General features: G+C 48.2%; 1 protein-coding gene and 1 long non-coding RNA gene across 6 annotated transcripts in view; both read right to left on the reverse strand.

The window, feature by feature from the left end:
- Nucleotides 1-20,551, reverse strand: part of LOC147829753 (uncharacterized) — a 41,254-nt gene extending 20,703 nt beyond the window's left edge. Inside the window, exon 1 of the long non-coding RNA XR_015448285.1 lies at nucleotides 1,721-20,551. This is a non-coding gene — a long non-coding RNA (uncharacterized LOC147829753). The remainder of the gene's footprint in view (nucleotides 1-1,720) is intronic.
- Tbc1d8 (TBC1 domain family member 8) overlaps nucleotides 1-20,865 on the reverse strand; it is a 96,675-nt gene extending 75,810 nt beyond the window's left edge. For 2 of the 5 annotated variants that reach the window (XM_087203711.1, XM_021258110.2), the window contains exon 1: nucleotides 20,561-20,852. In XM_087203711.1, the coding sequence (XP_087059837.1) occupies nucleotides 20,561-20,687 (127 nt within the window). In that variant the 5' untranslated portion in view covers nucleotides 20,688-20,852. Of the gene's footprint in view, nucleotides 1-20,560 lie in introns of all 5 variants that reach the window. The other 3 variants (XM_004844449.4, XM_004844447.4, XM_004844448.4) reach the window with 2 other exon arrangements.
- Between the last annotated feature and the right edge of the window lie 6,101 nt (nucleotides 20,866-26,966).

Raw genomic sequence — 26,966 nt, forward strand, 5'->3', positions numbered from 1 at the left:
CTTCACCACAGTGCTTGACTGGTGGCCAGGGCACCTCAGGGACCAACTCATGTCCCCTGCAGGGAGACCCAAGCAGCAGCTTAGGGCTGGGGAGGCCACGGTCCCAAGGGGAAGGAAGTGTGCTTGGGAGGTGGAAGCATATGGAAAGCAACATTGCATTCATTTTCTAATTTAAAGAACTAAATTCTGACTGAAAATAATCTTAAAATAAAACCATATTAACAATTTTGTTACATTTCACTCCCAAGGATGGCCAGCCCCTGCGATAGACTAGTGCCATAAATACTGTGCCTGCAACCAAAATAAACTCTGGGATCACTCAAGATTTCAGTTGCTAAAGGCTTGAAAATAAATGGAAAACCAGGCATGGTGGCGCATGCCTGTAATCCCAGCTGCTCAGGAGACGGAGGCAGGAGGCTCTGGAGTTAAAGGCCGGCCTGGGCAACTTGGCAAGACCTGTCTTTAAAGTAATAAAATCTCATCTTGAAAGATAAAAATAAAAAAATAAAATCAACTTAAAACAAAAAAGCAGTTCCTGGGTTTTGAAAACTTGTGTGTTTCACCAGTGTGCAGCTCATAGCAGCACCAAAGGCTGGTCACGGTGTGGTCTGCGCAGGACAAGGTGTAGTCTGTGGCCACTTTCACGGTGGCCCCTATGGGACAAAGCAGAGGCCCGGCTGGTGATGTGGCCACATGACGCAGGTGTGCCAGCTGCTGCCAATGGGAGGCAGGAGGTGCGGTGCCGAAGCATGCAGAGCGACCGAGCACACACCGCACCACCTTGGGTGATAGGACCACAACTGCTGCTACGGGGCTCGGACAACGTGCAGGACTCGGAGCAGGCCGTGACCATAAACACACTGCCGCTTCCCTATCGGTGGCTGCTCAGGCACGCTCCATTCCAGCCACACACTGAGAAAGTCACACATGGACTCAAGCTTCCCCTTCTAGTCCGTGAGAGCAGCTTTAGCATTTTCACCTGGGCTCTGGCCACACTCCCTAAGAGGGCACCATGTCTGTCCCGCATGTCTGCAGGGCTGCAGATCCACCTCATGCAGTGGAGGGCTCCAATTCCGCAAGGTGCCCCAGGGTAGGAAGCAAAGCCTCCCTAAGAACACTTGCTTTCCACCTGGGGCTGCAGCCCCAGCATCTCCCATACTTGGTCACAGGCTGCCAGGAACAGCAAGAAAAGGGAGGCATGGGATTCAATCACAATCCCAACAACAGAAAACAGTTTAAAATTTCTTCCGTCCTTCATACACTGGTGAAGGATCTTCATGGCAGAAACAGAGCACTACTGTGCAATGCGCCTCAAACACACTCATCGGCTACCAAGGCTCTATGAGAAAGTTTTCAGGTTTCCTAAAAGTCATTTCTATAAGTTCCCCCAGGCTTCTCTGCAGGTGAATCAAGAGGAAAACTACCACATTTCTATTTCCTGAGTCCTCAAAACACTAAAAACTAATCCTTCAAGTTTGAGGGAAACTTCATGTTAATTCCGTATATAATCTGCTGATTGAGCACAGAGATTTGGCCAGGGTTTTCAGTAAACCCACAGTTGAGAGAAAGTGAATTTCGGCTGTTCCCAAGCACAAAAGACATTATCATCACAGTCACCCCACTGTAAGCCAAGTCTCAATTTGGGGACGAGACACCATGGAACTTTTTTCCCTCCAATTTTGAGGACCTGAACCCCACTGTGGTACCAGCCCCAATTTACCAGCTTCCTGGAGTTCTCAGTCATTGTTCAGGAAGCTGTGGAAAAAACACTACAGCCAGAGAGTGGTGAAGGGGCCGAGTGGGCCAGAACCCTCTTTCCCAGCAGCGGAGAATCGGCAGGACTTCCCACCTCTGGGTACACCACCTTCTCAAGAGCCCTGGAACCCAGCAGTCGGTAACCAAACTCTCACAGTAAACAATCTAAGATCACCAAGGTTCCTAACATTTGTGTGCAAATCAATTTCCTCCAAGCAAGTGTATTTTTATGCTTGTTTAAAGAACAAGGTCTTCCATAACAAATGCACCCCTCCTCCAGACAGAGGGGCAGCTTCTGGCCACTCCTCTGGCAGCATCGACCCCCCCCCCCTCCACCGCCAGGGCAAGCTGGGGAACAGCACCTAAGGACACCAGGGCCAGAGTTCTGCTCGCAGCGCTCAGCTCCGCATTCCTGAACCTGCTGTCCCCACCACTCCCTTCCAAAGGTGAACAAGATGGGCTGTTGAAGAAACACTGGAGAGACCCTCGCCTTGTCCAGGACTTGTCCACCGCTCCGGATGCCATTCTGACAGATTTCTACAACACTTGCAAAGTCAGAAACTTGAGAGGATATACAGAGATATTCACACATACACACACATACACACACACACACACATACACACACACACACACACACACACAAGCACAAAGCCTCTTTCCAGAAGTTTTATATCCACAAAGCACAGTTGAGTCTGTGTAATCTGTTAGAAATGTCACTTATTTCTAAAATCCTTCCTTCTGTTCCAAAAGAAAGTCTTGGGTCACCCTCACGGCCTTACTGCCAGTGATCTTTCGCAAAAAGCAACCCTAAAACCACAAGCCCACAAGATCAGAAATAACATGTTAGGCAACATTTCCTGTCTTTTCATACCTAACAATAGTGTGAAATAGCTTGCAGAGTGGAGGTGTGGACGCGTTTACGGTACAGCAGTGAGATGTAGCACCAAGAGGTTTAAGAGTATTTAAATGCATTATTTATAACTCTCACTTTCACTATGCCAGTCAGGCAGAGTAAGCAATGTTCACTAAATATACATATGCATTAAGTTCATCATCCACCAACATTTTAATGCTGGCATTGCCAAACGGTACCAAACCCGACTTCCTCCTCCTCCCTTAAGGCCCTCTGGTTATAACGCTTGAAGACAAGAATCCTGCCATGGCTTTTCTCCTGGACACATCTGAACTTCCATAAATGCTTTAGGGTAAGCATTGCTGACTGTTGCATTTCAGAAAGAAAAGATACCAGACTATGTCACCAAGGGCTTGACAGATGGGATGGCTGCAGTGGACCTCAGCTTGCAAGCTTGGAGGTACCAACTGGCCCAGAGAAACCTTGACATTGGGACCCAAGGATATACGCAAAGGAGAGGAACACAGTATGAAAGGTGCAACGTGACCCACAAACCTTGTGGTGTCACAGCGCTAGCCAGCAATAGTTGTTTTCCTTTTTTAAATAAGACTGGAAGAAAAAGACATTCTAGGCTGGTTGTTCTTGCTTAAGAGGACAGGAAGACTGACCCCTGAATAATAAAGATACATATGGTCAGTTATAGGCAGGGGCCACACGCTGAGGTAGGTGGAACAAGACCGTCTATTCTTCCAAGATGGCTTCATTCTATTTCTGAGCCACCAAAGATAAGGCACAGCCCCACTGCCTTCTATCGCATGCAGGTACGGAGGTAGGGGACCCAGGGGATGGGGGACTGGATCCTCAAAGGTGCTGGAATACTGCAGGCTTGGCACCAAAGTTGAAACAGGGAATTCTGCCCCCACTTGGCCCTGAGGAAGCCCTGGAAGATTAGGCAGCCCACTTCGGGGGTTTTCTCTCTCTGGGGACACCCCACACACTCCTGACCAGCTGTGTGCACCCCTCACGGGGGAGGGGCCAGCACAGAGTCTGCAGGAAAGAAAGTGCCATATAGCAACCCAGCCAGGAACCGGGCTTCCAGAATAATAAAGAGGAGATGAGAGGGTCCCACCTGGGGGTGGGCGGCAGATAAGGAAGCAGAGCTGAGGAAGCTGGGCTGGGACAGGAGTTAAGTACTCATATAGGTACATGAGACGCAAGCCCAGCTCCTGAGCACTCCCAGGCCCTTCCCAAACCGCTGCTTCTCCCACCAGAAGCTGAGGGTGAGCTGAGAGTGGTGGCATACACCTGTGATCCCAGTACTTGGGAGGCTGAGGCAGGAGGATTCCCTGAAGTTTGAGGCCAGCCTGGGCTACACAGTCTCAAAAAAAAAACTGAAAAAAGGAAACTGAAGGAGAAAGGCTGTGTCCACACAGGGGCTATACCACAGACTCTTACACACTCACAGCTTCAACTACTCAGTAACACACGGGGCTGGTAAGCAACACCACCCCACGCCCAGCGCTTCAGATCCATTTACTGATAACACTCTTATTAGTTACTTATTAGCAGCTCAATTTCACTAAAGAGGAAACCAAGGCCCAAGGTCACAGGGTAAAAGGAACAGTATCTCCTCTTTCCTACCTCCAGGTAGCCCTATTCTTTCCCCAACAAAACTGAAATGCAAATGAAATTGAGAAAGAGTTCATGCTGGCCTTGAACTCACTATGGAACCCAGGCTAGCCCAGTGATCCTTCTGTCTCAGCCTCTCGAGTCCTGGGATTACAGGCTGGGCTTACAGATGGCACAACCATGGCCAGCTCATCTGTCTCCTTTATTATTTTAAAGCTTTAAGGTCATCCTTGCTCAAACATAGGCACATTCATCACTTAGGTAGTGCCTGTCTATAAGCCAATGATACAAAGTCAGTGTCTTAGTTACTTTTCTCATTGCTGAGACAAAATACACCCAAACTTAAAGGAGCAGAGGTTTATTTAGCTCACAGTTTGTAGAGTTTTCAGTCCATAGTTGGCTAGCTCCAAGGGAGAGAGGCATGGAGAGGAGAAACAGTTCAAGGCAAGCAGGCAGCCGAGAGCACAGTACCCTCCTTCTGTCTCTTGTATTTTATGCAGGCTACCTGCCCTAGGGCAGGCATAGCACTTACACCCTTAATCCTATCCAGAACTAAGCCAAACCAATCAGTGGACTGATTTAGTAATCACATACCCTTGATCCCAGCACCACACACTCTAGATGCAGCCACCTCTGAAAAGTACCCTCCATGACAGCTGGAGGCTTTGGGGGGACACAAGCTAGACAAACTAGACACAGCTGTAACAATCAGTTAGCCCTGAATTATACAACTATCTCCTCTCCCAAGGGCATTCAACTAATGAGAGCACCCAGAAGGCCTCAGGCACTGCCCTAAACCAGACTCCTGAGACAAAACCAGATCTGAAATCACGACCCCCTCAGACTCTCCCCGACCCTGGACCTCTATGGAGCTGGTCCTTCCTTTGTTTCTGGCTGTCTGACCATCTCCTCAGCTCAAGCCCTCCCCTATTTTCACTCCAACTGTGCCGGACTCATCTGCTTAGGCCTCTCCCTGACACATCCCGAAATGCTTTTCCACTGCCTGGGCCCAGGTGGGGTCCCCAACTCCTATTTAAGGGGACCTCCTGGCAACCCCTGCAATGACACAGGTACACGTGGTATTAAGATGTCCTACACTAAAGTCACAACTTGAAGCAGGGGACTAGAGACCATCGTGCAAGACCCCAACAAACCACGACTCTTGAAACACAGGTTACAAAACAACCAGGTTATAGTTGTTTCAATGAACAAGGAGTGGTTAGTTTCAGTCTCACAATAAAGCAATTTTCCTGTAGACATTTCCTAAATAAAGGTTTTAACAGTAGTTTGCATTTTGTTAACAGACTAGAGTGAAATTCTAGTTTCACTTTTTTGTTGTTCTTGGGGGGTTTTTTGTCAGGTTTTCTTTTGTTTTGTTTTTTTTGAGACAAGATCTTAATATGTAGCCCAGGCTGGCCTCTAACTCCTGATGATAATCCTGCCTCAGCCTCCAGAGTGCTGGAATTACAGGTGTACACTACCAACCCCAGTGATCATGACTTAAGTTTTTTTGAAGACAGAGTCCCCATGCCCTCCCTCTTGACAGCTTTAATCAAAAATTTTTTTGACCTGTAAAATTTTTTTATTTGAGTTAATTTCTTACTCAAATTTATAGATTTTTCTATAATTTGTGTGTATGTGTGTGCCGGGGATTAAACCCAGGACCTTGCGCTTCCGATAGGCTCGGTGTCACTGAGCTATATCCCTGGCCCCTATTAATTTTTTTTTTTTTTTGCAGTATCGGGGATCAAACTCAGCACCTTGCGCTTATGAGACAGGAGCAGTGCCACTGAGCTAAATCAACGGCCCTGATTTAATAGAATACTCTTTATTTAAAATGTACAACTTAAGGCTGAGGATGATCTCAAAAAATAAATACATGAAAAAATAAATAAATAAATACATAAGTAAGTAAATAAATAAATCCAGGGTTAAACTACTTAAATTTTTGTTTGGGTTTTTTTTGGTACTAGGGATCAATTAAATAAATAAATAAATAAAACAGGGAGACCAGTGTCTCCAAAACCTCAAAACAAAGACTTTCAAAACTATGGCAAGCTCGTTTATAAATTTCCATGCATGTATATTCACCTAACATATTTATTCTTACATGTTTTTTGTTTTGTTGTTTCATTCTGTTTTGAGACAAAGTCTCACTATGTAGCCCAGGCTGGCCAGCAACTCATGTTGATCCTCCTGCCTCAATCTCCAAGTGCTGGGGTCACAGGCATGCACCACCACACACAGCACTTGCATTGTTTTTGGTTTTTTGGTACTGGGGATCAAACTCGGGACCTTGCGCTTGCAAAGCAGGCAGCAGAACCACTGAGCTAAATCCCCGGCCCTGGCACTTGCATTTTTAAATACACTTGAATGCAATCCCAACTGAAATCCCAACAGTATATTTCACAGAACTAGAGAAAACAATTCAAAAATTCATTTGGTACCAGAAGAGACCTAGAATAGCAAAAGCAATTCTAGGCAACAGAGACATGGCAGGGGGTATTACAACCCCCAACTTGAAACTATACTACAAAGCCACTGTGATAAAAACAGCATGGTACTGGCAAAGAAACAGACCTGAGGATCAGGGGAACAAATTAGAAGATCCAGAAACAACACCAGACACACTCAGCCACCTCATCTTTGAAAAAGGAGCCAAACACCCTCACTGGAGGAAAGATAGCCTCTTTAATAAATAGTGTTTGAAAAACTGGATTTCAACCTGCCGAAGATTAAAACTAGACCCATTCCTATCACTATGCACTAAAGTAAGATCGAAGTGGATTAAAGATCTAAATATTAAAACAGAAAGACGAAACTTGCTGGAAGGTAAATTAGGTAGAACTCTTGAAGACATTGGCATAAGAAAGGACTTTATGAACAAAACTTCAATAGCACAGGAACTAGCAGAAAGAATCAACAACTGGGATCTCATCTTATTAAAAAGCTTCTGCACGGGCTGGGGATTTAGCTCAGTGGTTCCACCACCTGCCTCTCAAGCGCAAGGTCCCGAGTTCGATCCCTGGTACCAACAAAAAAGAAATACATGCAAAAAGTTTCTGCACTCCAAGGGAAACCACCAGCAGAGTGAAACACACTTGAGTGCTTACTACACGAAGGCAGCTATTGGAAGTGCTTGGGAAACATCATCCCCACATGCACCGCTCAGAGTATGCTGACATCAAGACCCCAGGCCCTGAAGACACTGAAGTGTGTGGTGGTGCAGGCCTGTAATCCCAGCACTCAGGAGGCTGAGGCAGGAGGATCACCACAAGTTTGAGGCCAGCCTGGGTTACACAATGAGATCCTGTCTCAAATGAACAACAACAACAAAAAAATTCTACCTTAACTCTTGATGTTTATACCGAATGCTCAGATCTGGCTTCCAGGTGGCCTGGGAAGTCAAATCAAACAAGGCCAACAGTTTGCACAGTGAGCTGAGCTCCCAGCAGTGAGAACCTCCCAGTACCACCAAGGGCTCTCCAACCCTCTTCTCAAATCGAAAAGTTTTATTTGGAGAAATTAAGATTAACAAAATGCTGAAAGAGAAAACACCATCTGCTCTCACAGACCTCTCCACGATGAGCCATCTGAACTTAGAAGTCAGCTTGTGCTTCTCGTGAAAACCACCGTCAACCTCACCTAGCAGATACCCAAGGTGTGGGGTGACCTGTACTCCTTCCCAGCTGGAACACAGCCTCAGAGGCCTTTCTTCACCTTGCTGGCACAATGGCCTTGCAGTTCATGTTCAACATAACAAATTCTAGCCTGGCACAGTAGCACTCTGGAAGGCTGAGGCAGGAGGATCACTGTGTGTGCCTGGGTTACACAGTGAGACCTTGTCTCAAAAAACAAAACAATGGGGCCAGGGATTTAGCTCAGTGGTTTCGACACCTGCTGCGCAAGCACAATGACCGGAGTTCAATTCCCGGTACAAAAAAAAAAAAAAAAACAGGGCCAGAAATTTAGCTCAGTGGTGCTGTCACCTGCCTCACAAGTGCAAGGTCCTGAGTTCGATCCCTGGTACCAAAAACAAATAAACAACAGAAAACACTTTATCAAATTGTACAATCTGCACTGGGCCCAAAACGCCCACAGGTAAATAATCCCCGCATACCTCGGAGACCTCTCAGCTCGCAGGCTCCTTATAACACGACCAAATCCCAAAGACAGGTGGACGGCTGGCTTCTAGAGCTGTTTTCTCTTGTATAATTTTTGTTCTTCATGGTGACTTTGGAACTGAATCCCCACAAGAACAGGCAGCAACCCTGCGGCCTTGGAATAGACCATGTCCACTCTGAAATCTCAGTGCATGTCCAAACACTTTCTTCCTAAAGAACCCAAGGGAAGCCACGGGGGAAACAAAACCCAGTTGTGCGTACACACGCATACATATGCGCACGAACACACACATGGCTTTGGGACACTGGATTTGCCAAAATCCAGTCTGATTCTTCCTTCCAGCCAGTTCCCTGCTGTGATCAGATCTTTGACAGACTGGTGAGTATGGCTATATACTCTGTTTCTATTTGTTTTTTGAGACATGGTCTCACTACGTAGTTCAGGCTGACCTTGAACTCACTATGTAGGCCAGGCTGGCCTCAAACTTGTGGCGATCCTCCTGCCTCAGCCTCTGGAGTGCTGGGATTACAGGCATGCACCACCACACCCAGCTATGGCTATATATTCTGAAAGCAATCTTAAGGCCTGGCTTAGGATTTATGTTTCTCTTTAATTATAACAGCAAAACAACATAACAGAAAACCCCAAGCCCCTTAAGCTTGTGTTCCTAAAGCAGGTGACATATAGTACCTAAACCTTTCACTCTGCAATTGAGCTGGTGTTAACAAATTTTTAAGTGTCTCTGCCTTGCAAATTCTGCCTGTCAGGAGAGAAAGTCCACAGGTTCCTTCCATATCCTCACTGGGCTAGTCCCATTTTAAGAACACCACTATATGTCTTCATAAAAACTTTCCTGCATCCCAACCACGGGCCACAAACTGATTTAAAACCCTGTTGAATGGAGTTCGTCAGTCAGCACAACATTCACAGAAATGATATTTAACCTCTGTTTTACTTCTAGAAAGAAATGATATTTTGTGAATCTGATAACATTATTCATAACAAAAGACTATGTTACATCTCTGAATTGAGACTCAAAGTCTAAGCAAAAGGCAGAGTGAGGCCAGATCAGATACCTGCGGGTGTCTACACCAGACGAGCATCCCAGGACAACCCCATGCGGGCCCCATGGGACACCAGCACCAGGTAAGCAACGTCCCCAATTTGTTTTTCCAGCGCTGGGGCTGAACTCCAGGCCTTGCCAATGCTGAGCATGCATGGGGCCTCTGCTCCCCAGTGTTTATAAGGATCATCTTCTCCAAGAATTCCTCCTGAGAAACAAGTACAGTTCCCAGTGCTGAGCCAACATCCTTGGGTTCCAATGAAATTTGTTACTTCTTCCTGTGTTAAAAACACTCACTGTGTTTTACTCTACTTTCCACACTTCTTCTACCAAATGTGGGATCCTCCTGTGCCCCCCGACTGTCCAACTCTGCAGACCCCAAATGGGTGTCCTGCAATTCCATGGGACACCAACTACCTGGGATTTGTGAGGAGTCCAGTGGTGAAGGGCATAGCCCCACAGCAGCTGTCACCCACTTCTGACCAATGACTACAAACTGCGGCTCGTTCCCACCACACACACACACACACACACACACACACACACACACACACACACACACACACACACACACACACACACACACCCCTGCCTGTGCTTCATAATCTGCCATCACGGCTCACAGCACTCAGGGAAACACAGGTTTCCCAGTGTTTCCTACAGGGAATGGGGGAATGGGGGAATGATAAAGGCTACAGATGAACAGAGAGAGAACAGAGACTGTAGTCCAGAAAGGTCCTGAGCCCACAGCTCTGTCACTGTGGGGTGGGGAACTCCAACTTCCAGCAACGTGGACACATTTACCAACAGGGAAACCCTGTAGCCACAGCTTGGGGATTTTTATGGCTATAGAAGCTGATCCATCAGTAACTCAATCCAAAGTCCCTGCTAGACTTTCTATCTAGACGTCCCCCAAGAGCCTCCTGTGCTCATAGGTGGGGTCTTTGGAAGGCGATTGGATTACAGGGGCTTAGGACTCACCTGCTGTCAGGAGGCAGGGTCTGGACAGAGGAGGCAGCGCACTGGGGGCGTGGTCTCACTGGCTCTGCCCTTCATCTCACTTCCTGTCCACCAGGCCCTGAGCGGCTCTCCTCCCCCAACCTCCTCTGCCATGCTGTCCTGCCTTGGAGCCAGCGACCTCGGACTGAAACCTCTACAAACTGAGTCAAAATAAACCTCTCCTTCAATTTGTGGGTGTTGGGTATTGTGTCTCAGTGACACAAAAAGGTGACCAAGACAGGTTCCTTCTCTACCCAGGGATGGCCGAGGGGCTGACAGGCCCATGCCTCTACACCCAGCTGGTCTCCCTGGTGACCAGTGCCACCCAGCAGCCCAGTGGGGACCGCCTCATTAGAAAAAGGAGGCTGCCATCACCAGGAAATGCTAAGGGCCCTAGGACCTCTGCCTCAGGAAGCAGGGTCAAAGGCCAGATATCAGAACAAAAAATGTTACTAACGCCCCATCACTCAGGAAATTATAGGAGTTTTAGAAACTCTGTGCTGGGAATTAGGCACAGACACCAAACAGCGTTTCTTATTATGTCACAGGAAGACACTGACACATTCTCTGAACCTCATTTAGAAATGAAACTTATTTCTACAGCAAAAATCCCAGGGCAGTGGCTCCCGCCCAGAGTCTCGGGGATGCCGCCCCTAACCCAGGTCTGCTCCAGTCCGCCTCCCCCCTCTCAGGGCTGGCAGCTCCTCCCTAAGTGCCCACCACCCAGAAATCCAGCCTCCCACAGAGCCTCTGTCTGCTGACAAAGAAAACATTTTTATTTTTTTATTTCTGTTTTATCTTTTTGAGACAGGGTCTGGCTATGCAGCCCAGGCTGGGCTCAAACTTGGGGCAATCCTCCTGCCTCAGCCCCTAAGTGCTGGGATTACAGGCGTGTGCCAGCACAATCAGCAAGACAGTTTTAACCAGGATTTACTGCCACCTTTTCTGACCTCACTGCCAAAAGAATACCTCCTCAACCCCTTCGTCCACTTCCCCCTGGCCATAGGGAAGGTACAAAGCGGATTTCCTCCAGCCCCTTGGCCACTCCTCAATCCCTACTCTTGTTTTCTGGTTTTCCTCCACAACTCCCAGGGGTCTCAAACCTACCCAAAACACATGTTCAGTGGCCTCAGGGCCTTTGCACAGGTTCTTTCCCCTGCACACAAGACTTTTTCTCCAGAGCTGCGGAGGACCCCAGAGCCTCATGCATGCTGGGCAAGCACTCTCCAGCTGAGCTGCACCCCAGGCCACCAGGGCTCTTTCCTGTACTTTCCAGCTGGCAAACACCACCCTGAACATGCTGCAGGTCTTAGCCAAAGTCACAGATTCTGGGGCTGCCTCTTGGTGTCATCATCTCTGTTAGTGTCTCCTGTGCCCCCTGTACCTGCCCCAGGCACGGGTCGCAGTCCAGAGTCTAATGTCCCCCCCACTCCACCATCTCTACCTGTGGGCTGTAAGGTCATGGGATACGATGCTCTTTGGGGTTTTTTTTTTTCTTCATTACAAGCAATGAAGTGGCTATCACCAACACAACTGGAAAGCACAACAGTTTGAAGCATGAAGTCTTCCACAAAACAAAAAGTGCTTTGGTTAGTTGGAAAGTAACTGTTGTAGTTATTTTGCAGGTTAAGACACTGAGCCCAATGTGGTGCCAGATGCCTATAATCCCAGCACTCAAAGGCTGAGGCAGGAGAATTCCCGCAAGTACAAGAACAGCCCAAGCTATACAGTGAGTTTAAGGCCAGTCTGAACTACACAGTGAGACCCTGTCTCAAAAAAAAAAAAAAGACATTGAGACCCCAGAAGGAGAGGGTTATGATCTAAAATCACATTTCTGAGAACAGAGATGAGACAAAGACTGTGAATTGAATTTATACCTCTAAACTGACTTCCTCTTTAGAAAGAAAAAAAAAGTCCAAAATACTATCTTTTCATTTCAAATAAAAGTACCTGAGTGGGTCAAATGCATTTCTGAAAACAGTTTCAAGCCTGAGTGAAACGACATGCGCCACACATGCTGGACATTCTCAAGGCTAAACATAGCTCCCTGGGCAGAGAGAGCTGGCTCGCGGGACCCTGCTCGATGCCTTCTGATATCCACGCCCCAAGCAGAGCTGTGGCCTGAAGACACGCCATGCTCCCCTGAGGTTCCAAGTCTGCTGTTGTTTTATCAAAGTCAAAGTGCAAAGGAGCAGCAAGGACCCCAGGGGCGCCTCTGGGAAGACCCAGCAGGACCCAGGGACAAGCGCTTCCCCCTGTACCTTTTTAAGTGGGTCTGTATTTGCAGCATGCAATGGTCACATCCATCGAGGGGAGTCAGTCCATGGGCAGAACTCACTGCCACTCTTTTCATGGCCCCTCCCCCATCTCTTGATCTCCAACCCTTTTGCAAAAGATATACCTCCCTGTTTCCTGTCATCTATCTTTTATTTTGCTCTTTATTCTTACTTTGGGTTTCTCATATAAGAGAGACTGTGTACTATTTAAGCTTGTGTGTCTGGTTTTGAAATCAGTTAATATTATGGTCTCAAGATGCATCCATTTACCTATGGATGACTCAAGTTTATCCTTCTTTACGGCACAGTAGAACTCCACTATGTATAAATACCACATTTTCTTTACCTGTTCACCTGTTGATGGACATATAAGCTGCTTCCAAGATTTAGCCATTATAAAGGTGTTGCTGTAAACACGGGTGGGTGTGCATGGATCACTGTAACATGATGTCTTTAACTCTTTTAGGAAGATACCTTGAAGGGGAACAGCTGAAATTTCTAGTTTCAGTTTTTTGCATTTCTTAAGGGATTCTCTTTGTATTCACCTTTTCTGCTCCCAGCAACATGCCTCTAATGAAGGCACCCCCACCCTGCTGTGTGGCCATTCGCTGTTAACTTGCAGAAGTGGAAGACTTCACTTCCTTTCTTGACCACCGCTGTCACCCCCACTATCCCCCAATTATGCGACCATAGTGTTACAGCACACGTTAATTTTTTTTTTTTTTTTTTTAGACAAGCTCTCCCTATGTAGCCCAGTCTGGCCTCCAACTCATGGCAATCCTCCTGCCTCAGCCTGTAGAGTGCTGGGATTACAGGCCACCACCCCCAACAGCACACATTAATCTTTATATTGTTACAATTATATAAATGCCAAGCTTCATGCCAAAGCTACAAAAGTTTTTCTATCCTAAGAAATTGTTTCTTTATTTTCCCTGGGGTTAAAAACTATCACGGAGTGAGAGGAGGGGTGGTGGAAACCTGTAACCCTTGTACTCAAAGCAAGAGGGATGCCTGGGCAACATAGTAAGTTCAAGTTCAGCCCCAAGGCCCTGTCTCAAAAATTTTAAAAAAGGGATCAGAGCCATGGTGTGTGTAACATGGTAACAAAAGCAACAGCTAGCACCCACTGGCAGGGGAATGAATGATTAACAGCATATTCATTCAATGGATTCCTGCACATGGATGAAAATGAATGAACTATGATACATACATCAGCATGGCTCAAAGCCAGAGACACACATCACTGATGGGCCAGTAGCCACACTACGAGAAATACATAAGGTATGAATAAGGAATGATGCCCCAGTATAAAGTTATACAAGAAGACAAACTAAGCAATGTATGGAGCAGCATACATACAACTGTGTTAAAACTGCAAAGAAAAGCAACACAGCAATGACAGGGAACTCAGAACAGTGCTGGGCAGGGAGGAGGACGATCAGAGAACCTCATGGGATGAAATGCCCAGGAGGTTTCCCAGTCAATGGAAATAACTATTTTTTGGTGATAGGTGGTGGGTATAGAATGCTACTTCTATTACTTATACTTTACATTTATATTAGATATTTTTATGGACAAGGAAGATTTCTTATTAAAAAAAAACAACCACAGGTCTCAGTAGCACTGCACCTGCCTTAGAAGCACAAGGTCCTTAGTTCGATTCTCAGTGCCAAAAAAAAAAATGATGCTAAAAAACCAACCACAATCCAAGCACTGGTGGTACAGGCCTGTAGTCTCAGAATTTGAGAGGCTGAGGCAGGAGGACTCTGGCAAGTCTGAGGCCAGCATGGGCTATATAGTGACCTCAAGGCCAGTTTGGACTACATCTTGAGACTCCATCTCAAAAACCACCGACCAAGCAAAATTCAGTGCCTTTCATAAGATCTTCCTAAGGAGACTCCTTATTTTGTTGTTGATTTATTTTTCTTTCTTTTTGAAAAAGAAAGAAGCTAAGAATATCAAAATCCAGTGGAGCAAAGTTTAAGAACTCAACAGACAAGACCCACAGAGCTGTGTGAAGCAGCAAAGTCATCTTCACCCCAGTGAGCCCACTGCCTGCCACACACCCCTGTGTCCATGCAATTCCCATCTTAGGGTGACCCCCAACATTTCCCAAGCGCACAGGCTCCCATCAATCTGGTCTCGCTGGACAATTGTGTGTCCAGCAAACATTTACCAGGAGTGACCCAGTAACAAGTCTGACCCCAGCCCTGTGCACAGCAGGGGACAAAGAAGAAGAGCTCACGCTCTTCACTGTGTGACAAGTAACCGGCGCTGGGATGGGGAACAGGCCAGTGTGACAATCTCCAGAAAGTGGCAGTGGAGGAAGAGAAGGTACCTCAGGCAGAGAGGTCAGCTGGGGCAGCTGGCGATGGTCCTGGTAGAGAAAAGTGCCTGACACATAGGAGGGTCTGTGCTTAACAGCAAAGGTGGTCAGCATGTTGGTACACGCCTGTAATCCCAGCACTCTGGGAGGCTGAGGCAGGAGGATTGCAAGTACAAGCCCAGCTGGGCAACTTAGAGACTTAGACCTAGTTTCAAAATAAGAAATTTTAAAAGGGCTGAGGATGTAGTATGAACAAAGGTGGAGGAGAAGCAGGCTGAGACCAGGCAGGAGCGGCTTGAGCAGCTGTGAGAGAAGACAGATGTGCTCAGGACAACTTCTGAACACAGCTGAAAGTAAGAGCTTCAGAGCAGAGGGAGAAATCTCTGCTGAGGTCTTACCAGATTCACTATCGTCTTTTCCAATGAATTCCTCCTTTACCCAATGCCGCCAGAGTGTCCAATCACGATCATGAAATCCTCATCCCTCGAGGTTGGGAAGTGAACCCTCAAAGCCACCGACCTCTCCGTCATTGTCACCATCCACACCCCTGGTGCCTCTGAGGAGGTCCTGGGGGGACACAGACCTTGACTCCTCCAGTGACCTAATTACAAACACACCTAGTGACCTCATTATTATGCTCTCATGAATACAACTCTGAGACCCCACAAAGGTTTTATTAATGATTCATCGGCCTTTAAACACATATCAATTCTCTATTCTGGCCGGGGATTTAGCTCAATGGTGCCGCCGCCTGCCTGGAAAGCGCAGGGTCCCGAGTTCGAACTCTGGTACCAAAAAAAGGGAAAGAATTCATGATTCTCTATTCACTTAATTCTTTAGACTCAGGCACCTAAATTCCAACTACTTCCTTTATTTATGGTTTCTCCCTGTGGAGCTCTGGGGAAACAAGACCAAAGCATGGAAGACTCCAGAGCTAGGCATCCTTAGCCAAGGATTCACACCGTTGGTAGAGACAAAACCCACCAAGAAATTCAGCCGACACCAGACGTCCTGGCCACGAAGCACTCTGCCATGCCGGTTTCAGGAGCTCCCAACCTTCCACCACAGGCATTTCTAGCAAGCCAGGGACCCCAGCACACAACCCAGCCTCTGTGGGCCTCTAGGTCTCTCCCGCCACAGCAGGGCCTGTGCTCTCAATGCCGAACAGACTCCATCATGAAGTTCTCTACTGGCACGGTCAAAGCCTGGTACCCAAATCTTGCAAAATAACTTGCAAAAATGCCTTTTTATTAGCCACTAGGTAACGTTTAGCTCAACTTGCTTTTAAATATTTCATTTTTTTCATTACACTTAACATCCTAATAGATAAGTGAATGTTTCTGTATTCTTCACTGCAATGCAAACATCTTTATACTTTCATTTCCAGAAGCCTTCATATTAGTTAAACTGATTTTTTTTTTTTTGAGACAAGGTGTCACTATGTAGCCCAGGCTAGCCTTGAACTCATGGCAATCCTCATGCTTCAGCCTTCCGAACACCAGAATTACAGATGTATGCCTGCCACCATGGCAAACAAGTTAATTTTTTAAAATGTGGCTTTTCTGGGCCGGGGATTTACCTCAGTGGTTTCGCCGCCTGCTGTGCAAGTGCAAGGACCCAAGTTTGATCCCCAGTACCAAAAAAAAAAATGTGGCTTTTCTTTTTTCAAGCCTATGAGGTACCAGGTATACTGTGTAAATCTAACCCTTACTTTATTCAGAACCCTGTCCATAGCTGGTGGAAATAAAATTGGCAGTGCCTGATGTAGAACAACAGTTTCTAATCCTCCAAAGGAAGTTTCATTATTGCTTGAATTAATGCTGAGTTATAACTAAGGTTTCAAGAATAGGATAAAACAGCCCAGGCCTCTCGGCCCAGACTGGTAACCACCAGGCTTATCCTGACTCCAAAGCCTGCGTTACCCACTCTTTTCCACGACACTACTTTTCCTTCTGAGACCCTCACTGTTCAGGGGACTGTTGAGCCTACCCCTACCCCCTATGCAATGCTGGGAGAGGGGACTTCAGGTCCACACTCTGCAAAGCAGAAAACAGCAAGTATCTATTCCAATTTTAACTGTACAACGTCAGCCTCTTGGGGAAAAGAACTGCAAGATGACACAAGAATGCACATGATCAAACACTGAGAAAATAAAATCCTTCTGAAGGGCACTTTTGGGCAATATTTGATCTCTAGGGCTATAGGTTTTTGGAGAAGCCCCAGGTAGCACGTGGGAAGGGTGGAGGGCCCCTGCTTCTACAAGCTCACTTCTTTGTTCTCCCGTGGCCGGCTGAACTTTTATAACAACTATTCGTGCAGGCTGGAGACTGTATCCGAGCGAACACTGTACAACTTCACTTCCCATCCAGGTTAGGAAAAATGCCTCTGTCAGCAGAGCTTCAGAAACATTGTATAACACTAGAGACACCAGGCTCCAACTCCACACACTGCCCAGGACCCAGGACCTGGTTTCTAGCTGTATCCCCTCACTGCCTTCAAGAGAAAGGTCCCAAAGTCCCAGGCAGGCGTGAGCAGGGCCACCTATGCCTGCCCTTCCTGGCCACCCAGGAAGTCAGGGCCATGATCCTTGCCCCTGTACAAGTTATTTTAAAGAAAAGACAGGAGGAGGAGGACGCTATTTCCCACCCACCCTCTCAGCTTCCCACTGTGGTCACGCTGCCAGGTAAACAGGAAGCTTCGAAGAGACAGATGTGATCTTTTCCATAGGATCAGCTCAGCGTCACTGTGAAAGCTGGGTCTCAAGGCAGATCCCACTTCTAAGAAAAAAGTGGGATCTGTGAGTCACGCACAGATTCATCCAGCTATTCATCCTACAAATATCTGCTGAGCATATATTATGTGCTGGGCACCATCACTGGGAAAATACTTGCCCTCGTAAAAAAGCAATTGAGTGAGAGGATAAGGGGAAAGCAATGAAATAAACCCTAAATATATTGCATGTTAGAAAGTGAGGAAGAACTGGGAGTGGTGGTGCATGCCTATAATATCATCACTCTGGGAGGCTGAGGCAGGAGGATCACAAATTTGAGCCAGGCCTGGGCAACTTATCGACTTAGTGAGACCCTGTCTCAAAATAAAAAATCAGAGGGGCCAGGGATTTAGCTCAGTGGTTCCAGCGCCTGCCTCTCAAGCGCAAGGTCCCGAGTTCGATCCGTGGTACCAAAAAAAATTTAAAAATAAAATAAATCAGAAAAAGGCTGGAGATGTAGCTCAATGCACTATAACTCAGGTTCCATCTCCAGTCCTGAAAAACAAACCTGAGAATGTGTATAAGAAATGTGTGTGTGAGCAGGGGTGTAGGAGAGAGAGAACATTATAATCCTCAAATGAAACAAAAGTTTGTGTTTCTGAAGTTGTGTGATTCAGATTAATCTCTACACCTTACATGTTCACACTCCTACCATCTAATAACGAATTTATTATTGTAATAGAAAAGATATTTCTTCATTACAGCACCTTCAAGTTTTATTTCCAATCCCTGTTAGCCACTTCCACTTGCTTCCCTCCAAACAAAAGTCTAGAACTGGCCACCACCACGATCATCATTTTAGCCTGTTATTTTCATAAACACAATATACGTTTAAACTCTACAGATATGTCCCTAAAACTTTACCAACTGGAGTTGCCCTGTGTTCCATCAGTCTTGACTTCACAACATTCCTAAGTAGCCGTGGGAAGCCCAGGGTGGGGGCAGCATCCTAAGTCACCGGTCACCAATAGGCACAGCCATGCCAACTTGCTTCTGGCTTAAGGCTCAAAGGTCAGGCAACGGCAGCAAAAGTGTTAACCTTGCACAATCCATGGGGTCATCCAGAAATATAGCAGTGTCCTCTTTTTGTGGGCTTGCCTCCTCTTTCAGTTGATCCCGTTGCCTTTAAGAAATGTCTACATATTCACAGCAAGTTGAAGCCAAAGGAAATAGCAAGGAAGACTAAAGCCACAGGTATTACATGGGACCTGCTTTGTTGTGGAATACAATGGTGAGGGCTCCCCAGGCATTCACAGTTCAGTGCGGAGACACCCAGGACATCAAAGTCAGAAACACTCCTGAGGGGACACAGACCTGATGCTGGACCAGGCATTGGATGGGCATCGGATGGGCAGCTCTGCCCTGGGCCTGTGCCCTGCTAGATGGTGAATATGATGGAGTCTGCAACCCCTTGAGATCCTTTCCAAAGCAGCACAAGGAGCATGCCCTTGGTCAGCACGTGGTGATCTAAGTGGAGGAGTGAAAGTGTTTGTGAATCGCCCTTACATTTTCCAGTTTGCAAGTTTCTAAACTCTGTGCTCAGCTTGCACTAAAGGAGACATTTACAGGCCAGGCACCTACTCACTGCACCCTAGGCAAGATCCTCACCCTCAACCATCAGGCTCAAACTTCTTTTCAGCCTCTTCGCAGGGCACCTACCATCCAGGGTGTCACCAAGTCCTGCTTCCGAGACACCCCAGCTCTGGGCAATACGGTGATATTCAAGGTTCCTTCAGGGCCCCTGCAGCCTCCTGCCCCTACACCAGCTCCTCTCCCAAAAGCCACCTGCGGCCCAAGCTGTCCCTGCAGCTCCAAGACCAGGGGCCACCCGACCAGAGCTCCCTACAGCCCACCACCACTTCTAGCCACAGTCCCACTGGTCTTCCTCCTGGGGTCTCAGTGAAGCCTCCTCGAGAGCCCAGCCCCAATCCCACCTGACTTCACGCACGAGGACCTCACCAGACTGGCCCTGGATCAAGTCTCCAACAATCAACTTGGGAACCTAGTGGGGTCCTTTGACTCCTCCAGTCTCACTCTTCTGAGTAGTGGGGATGTGACAGGTTACTCTAGAGACCCCTTTCTTCACATTCTGAAATCAAATCTTCATCTCCATCCCCTAATCTAGCCAGATTTGCCCTCACTCACCTATTTAAACAGGTATTCTAAGTAATCAAACAAACTGCCCTCAATTTCAAAAAGCTTTGGATACTAACTTTTGGGGGGGGGGGGAGCCTTGTTTTTCATCAACTTCACAAGCCTGAGGGTTTTTAAATTTTTCCTTATTCCTCAGAAGACACTGGGGGGAAGGGGACCCGAAGTGCTCAATTCTCCCCCTAAGATCATGAGGTTGGGAGGCGTGTTGCCTCTGTTTCCCCCTCGGGGCGCAGAGAGAGACAGACACGCCGCCGGATGGTCGCGGTACCCTAGGTGACTTCGCCGTGGGCCGGCCGCGCGTCTCCACAGGGTCACCACCTGGGCCACTGCGTCCTGATGGCCCGGTTGGGCCTGCCCTGCGCACCCCGCCGTCGCCCCCAACCCACGACTAGCTGTCCCCGGAGGCGGGGTGGGAGGTCCCTAATCCTCCGGTCATCCCTAGCCCGCGTCCCTCCCCCATTCCCGAGCCAAAGGTGGCCTCCAGGCAGCCCCTGGCCAGGTGGCCGAGGCAGGTGCCAGCCGCGGTCTCCGGCTCCGCCTGGCCCGAGATCTGGAAGCAGAGCGCCCTCGGCAGCCGGAGACCGGCGCCCCCGCCCCGCGTCCTTACCCGAGAGGCGAGCGCCTCCCTCGCCGTGCCCGCGCCGCCGCTGCAGGACGAAGTAGCAGCTGCTCTTCTGGGTCACCCAGAGCTTCAGCGCGTTCTTCAGCAGCACCTCTTCGGGCTTCAGCCACATCGCGGCGACCGGCCGCGCCCGCGGGGCCCGGATCACATCGCCCCGGCCGCACCGGGGGAGCCCGCTCGGGAGGAGGTGCAATAGCTGCGGAGCCGTGCCCGGCGGAGGGCAGCGCGCGGAGTCCAAAGCGCACGGGCGCAGTTCGACCCGCGCACCGCCCACCGCGCACCACGCCCCGCGCCCGCGCCGGCCCCGCCTTCTCCCCGCCCCGAGACAGGCCCCGCCCCGAGACAGGCCCCGCTCCCGCCCTCCGGACTAGGCTCCGCCCCCTATCCCACGCCCCGCCAGTCCCCGTCGCCCCCCCCACCCGCCCACCCGCCCAGACCCACCCCCATCTCTGCCGGCCCCGCCCCGCCCCGTTCCCTCCTGCGGATTCCCGCGGCGACTCCCGGGTTTCCGCGTCCCGGGCGCCTAGCGCACAGTTCCGGAGCAGAGGGAGGAAGTCGGACCCTGCAGTCAGGTCCCCTCCCGGAGGGCGCCCAGGGTAGCTGAGACCCGGGGAAGGGCCTAGTGTATAGATGATGGTGTTCAGGGAGCACCGGGTTGCCCCCAAGACCATTGCAGACCAGAAACGTCAACTGTGTTGGGCTTTGAAATAACAGAAACATTTTTTAAAATAACAAAATAGCATTACAGTTTAAAGCAATTATATTCAGGATGTTTAACACTCGTGCACTTTTCGTTGACACGAATAACTGTCCCTGTCTCTGGAGGGAGCACCAAGACATCGCCGTCCAGATGTGTACGCGCGTCGGTGGTCGCAGAGGACGTTGCTTTTAGCTCTCGTTCTGATGCTCTCACGAGGGATCCCACGCGTGGGCAGGTGTGGGAGCCCCGGGCAAGTAGTAGTGGCCCAGGAGGTGCCGGTGGGGGCCCCATGGGACAGGTGTTGGTGATGAGAAGGTGGAAACGCGTGTTCCTCTCCCTTGCAGAGCCAGAAAGGGGCTCCAAGCGGTAGGGAAGTCAGCTAAATCCAGAAAGAGCAGAGAAGAAAGGAAGGGCCATGGAAACGTCCCTGGGGATTTTGACAGAGGGATCTCTGACAAAGCGTGACTGTCAACCAGGACAGAACAGAAAAGTAAAAGTAAAATAACCCTCGCAGGACACGGAGAGCCCAGGGGAGCCTGGGAACGCTCAGCGGGGACGGGAGGGGTCACCAGGCAGCACCCCTGGAGCAAGCAACAGATAGGCCGTACCCCAGCCTGGGCGCTGGGGTCCAGGACTGGCCGGTAGAAGACCAACATCCTCTTAATAAAACCGAAGGAGGGCGCCAGCTGTGAACGGGGGTGCACCAGAAAACACAGAGCGGACACAGATAGAAAATATCCCTTCCTGAAACACTGCCGGGCCCTGGGAGCGCAGAGATGAATGGGACAGGCGAGAAGACAGGCCGAGGAGGAGCGTGTTGGGCTGCAGCAGAGGATGCACTGAAACAGTGAGCAGCTACTGGGGAGGAGCGCGAGGAAGCAGCACAGCTGTTGCTGGACCGAGTTTGAGGACAAGTATGAGTTTGGCCCGAGGTCAAGTCGGGAGGGCGTGGGTGGTAAAGGGTCCGCACACACAGCCTGGGGTTTAGGGCCTTGGAGGTTGTTATGACTTGTGTTTAGATGCGTGTCCCCTCCCCGCCCCCCAAGAGAACCGCAATGTTGATTATGCCCAAAGCAGGCTGTGAAGAGTTAACGCCACATTTGGCTTGTTTTGAGAAGTGAATCTGGCCACAGCCTACTTGCCGAGGTCAAAGTAACTCACACCCAAATTCCGTTCCCACAACTAAAATCTTCTGACTAGAAGGACAATGTTCTAATTACAACCATATATTTTGTCTATTTTGTTCCTAATTCGAGAATGCTTTGTCTTGTCCTTTAGGAGCCTTGTTTACATTAATTTCCGTAGAAACTGCATGTAGTTTGCCTTTACCCCAATTGATTGCCAATAAAAGTCAGTGCCTGGGACTGGCCAGGGCCTTTGTTGGCTGCACCAGTATTGGCTGTCCTGGCACCTGCTTTCTGTCTCCTAGTTCTGTCTCTTAGGGTATTTATTTCTCAGGCCTCCATCGTATACAGGGCAGGGTACTGGAACCTAACTGCAGGGGTCTCCAGTACCCCCAAAGCCTCATGCTTTTCCAGAGGTAGTTAAATCTAGATCCTGTGACTGACTCATAGTGGGGTTAGGCCAGAGGGCACTAGGATTAAGGGTGTGAGTGCTATCCTCCCTAAGCAGTCTGAAAAAGATAAAAAGGGGCAGAAAGACACTGTTAAAATCTCTCTTGTTGCCTTTGCTACCTTGTGTGAGCCATGTCACTTCTCCTCTGTGATGCCTGTTTGCCATCCCTACCTTGGAGCCAGCCAATTGTGGACTGAAACTTCTATGAACTGTGAGCCTAATAAACCCTTTCTCCTTTAACTTTGGGTGTTGGGTATTTTGTCTCAACAAGGAGAGAAAAGTAACTAACACAGAGATTGAAACTCCTGATTGCTGCTACCTAGTTAGCTGTGTGGCCTTGACAAGGAGTAGGATAGGAATCTCATCGATCTTCAGGTTGCTCAACCATGTAATCCATATAGTCAGAGTTACTCCTTTACAGAACTATCCAGGCAGGGTATATTTAAGCACTTGGAATACACAGCACTATGGTTTGGATGTGACCTCCGAAGTCCCCATGTTGGAAATTTAATCCCAATGTAACAGTGTTGGACAGTGGACTCTTAAGGGATTAGTCACCTCTTACTAGGAATTGATTAAAATAATGGCACCCTCTCTTGCCCCTCCACCTTGCAACACAGCATGAAGGCCTTGTCCAGATGCTGGTGTCTTGCTCTTGATGTCCCAGCCTCCAGAACCATCAGCCAAATAAACTTCTGTTCTTTATAAAGTACCTAGTCTGTAGTATTCTGTTACAGCAGCTCAGAACAGACTAAAACACACTAAGTGCTCAAGGAATATCAGCTATTATCACTAGGTGTACAAAAGCTCCTGATATTGTCAACACAGCCTCACCCATATATCAAACATGATTAAGCTCTTATCTACCAAATACTAGACAAAAGAGAACCATAGAAAGAAAAGAATGTGTAAGTAACAGGGAAGGAAGGGAAGGGTACTGCTATACCCTGACTTAGCTTTATTCATGCCCCAAGGCTCCTGCCCACACCTCTCACTACCCAAGCCAAACAGAAGCCTTGGGAACAAGGGAGCTCCAGGGTGCAGACTCCAGTCAAAGAGCAAGGTGCAGACATGCAGAGGAAACCCAAGGGGCTGAGGAGCATAGACAGCTCAGGCACTAACATCATCCTGTGGCTGCTCCTTTCCAGTCACTCATCTCCCTGATGGTGTCGAGTTGAATTCCATCCCCCAAAATGTGTATGTCAAACTTCAGTAGCCCAAGAATGTGATCTTGTTTGAAAAGAGCCATTGCAGATGTGTTTACTTAGCTGGAGAATATTAGGGTGGATCTTAATCCAGCATGATTGATAACCTAATAAAAAGGGGGAAATTGGACAGACAGTCATACAGGGAGAACACCCCACGAAGATTCAATTATGCTGTCACAAGCCAAGGAATAGCCAGACTCCAAGAGAAAGGCTTTCCTGGCACCCTCAGAAGGTACCAGCCCTCCTAACACCTGGATCTGGGACTTCTACCCACCAGAACTATGAGACAGCGCATTTCTGTGTAGTCTGTGGTTCACTGATGGCCAATTAAGCAAATGAACGCAGTTGCTTTTCCCATTCTGAGGCAGGAGATTAAAGCATGGCAAGTGGGCGTGACCTGTCAATCACAGAGATCCAGGACACAGGCCCAGAACAGTTCCCCAAGCCCTGCACCTCCAACCAATCAGAAAGTGCTATCTTCAGTTCTTCTGGTGTGAAATTAAACAGGTTTTTGATATGTTGGCCTAGACCTGATGTCAGAATGGGAGACACAAAAGATGTCTGCAGTTAACGTCCTGGCCACTGTGCTCTCTTCAGTGGCTGGCTCTCACCTTGCAGAGTGTATTTCTTTTCCTACTTAACAAGCCTGCACTCACGATGTCAGGCATACTTATTTTCCTAACTGTAATAAATGTAAAACCTCACTACCATTTGCTTCTTTGTTCAGGACAACAAGAACGTGAAAAGAATCCCTAGGAAACCCATGGCCCCCCAGAACTCTGGTAACACCCTGCCCACAGTCCTCTCCCAACCATTCCGAGAGGGATTCTATTTCCTGCCAGGCCTCTGGCTGCTACCAGGAGTGATTCCAGGAAACAGCCTCAACACAGAATTCTGCCTGGGTTACTCCCTGTCTGTGTGCACAGCAGGAATGAAATGGGTGTTAGGAACCAGCAGCAGCAGGGCTGCTCAGATTAGCACTGGTGGTGAGGTAAGGAGCGGATGGAGGACACAGCTCTGGGGGCTCTTACTGGTGTTAAATGTGATTGCTATGGCAACACTGAGAATTACGAAGATTGTGCAGTGAGATGGCTGTTCCTGACTGCCCTTGGGAGTTTACAAAAAAAAACAGATAAGCCTGAAGTATTAAATTGCTGGCTCAAGGTAAAGACTGGTGAAATTCAAAGAATCCCTTATCTCTAAAATCATTGGACAGACAAGGTTCTTCTTCAGATCCAAAATACAAAGGTGCAGGTTACAGTATTGTTGCAAAGTTTAGGTCTGCAACCTCAGCAACTTGCTAGGAGGAGACACTAGGTGGGAAGGAGTAGGAGTGTACATTTGTGATGCGGACAGTTGGCTAGAAACAGAACAGCTGATTCCCAAATCCCAGTCTCCCTTGAAGGGGAGGTGAAAATAGAGGGTAGACCAAGGAAGTTGGAAATCCTCCCTTATGCAGTGGGAAGACACTGGGAACCCTGCATGAGGTTGAATTCTAGGTTGTCAGACCAGCAGCAATGAAATACAAGGTTGGTTGCAGCAATATTTGTAAATATGCATACACTTACCTGGGGTTCCCAACTTAATGTATTATATAGAGTGATGAAAATGTTTTGGAATATGTCACGTTGCTTAAGAATATTGTGAATATATTGAAAACCACTGGACACTTCAAAAGGTAGTTTGTCAAAACCATAGTAACACCAATGATTCTTGTCCAAAACAATGCAATGACATTTTGATTCGTACAGATAAGCCTGAGATGATTAGAATATTAATAAACTTAAATGATTGTAACTTTTGATTTTTGGAGACAGGGTCTTGCCATGTAGTTCAGACCAGCCTTGAACTCACTATGTAACCCAGGCTGGCCTCAAGCTCAAGATGATCCTCCTGCCTCAGCCTCCCAAGTGCTAGGATTAGCCACCGTGCTTGGCATTTATAACTTTTGTATATGAAATGTATATATAATATTATAAAACAATGTTATATAAATACTGAAACAATCACTTTGCCATGTGTTACATTTCATGGGTGTAAGAAAATATGCATGAGGGGCCAGGGATGTAGCTCAGTGGTGCAGCACCCACCTGCCAAGCATGAGGTCCTGAGTTCGATCCCTGGCACCAAAAAGAAAAAAAAAGCAAGCAAGCAAGAAAGAAAGAAAAAGAAAATATGCATGAAAATGAATTTACATGCATGGTGGTACACACCTGCAACCCAAGCACTCTGGGAGACTGGAGGTAGGAGATTCTTTTTTTTCTTTTTTATGTATTTATTTATTTATTTTCTAGTACAGGGGATCCAACTCAGGATCTTTCACTTTCAAGGCAGGCAGCAGCACCACTGAGCTAAGACCCCGGCCCTGGGGGTAGGAGATTCTTAAGTTCAACCCTAGCCTGTACGATTTAGTGACTTAGTAAAACCAACAAAATTTTAAAAAACTTGTTTTAAACAGCAGCCCAGTGCAAGGATCTGCCTTCAATGGTGGGGGGCGGGGGGGGGGGACAACTTAAGGAGAAAAGGTTTATTTTGGCTCCTGGCTACAGAGGTCCCAGTCCCTAGCAGTCTGCCTCCCTTGCCTTGAGCTCTGTGGCAAGACAGAAACATCTTGGTGGCAGGGCATGGCAGGGGAAGGCTGCTCACCTCATGGCAGCCAGGAAGCAGAGAGACAGGGAAAGAGCCTAGGAAGTGGCCAGGGAGAAGCATCTCCCAAGCCACACCCACTCCCTTCAACTACACCCCACCTCCTACCAGTCCATTCGGCAGTGGTGGGGTCAAAGCACTCATGACCTGGTCACTCCCCAAAAGCCTATCAGCTGGCCTTTGGGGGCCATTTAGAGCCAAGCCACAATGCCATTACTTATGCCCATGCATCTATTCTTCAAATTCTCCTCTGAATCAGTCT

This window comes from Heterocephalus glaber, unplaced genomic scaffold (genome assembly GCF_053883595.1).
Source record: "Heterocephalus glaber isolate CG9 unplaced genomic scaffold, H.glaber_assembly_v1.0 deba00000470, whole genome shotgun sequence".
NCBI classification, from domain to species: Eukaryota; Metazoa; Chordata; class Mammalia; order Rodentia; family Bathyergidae; genus Heterocephalus; species Heterocephalus glaber.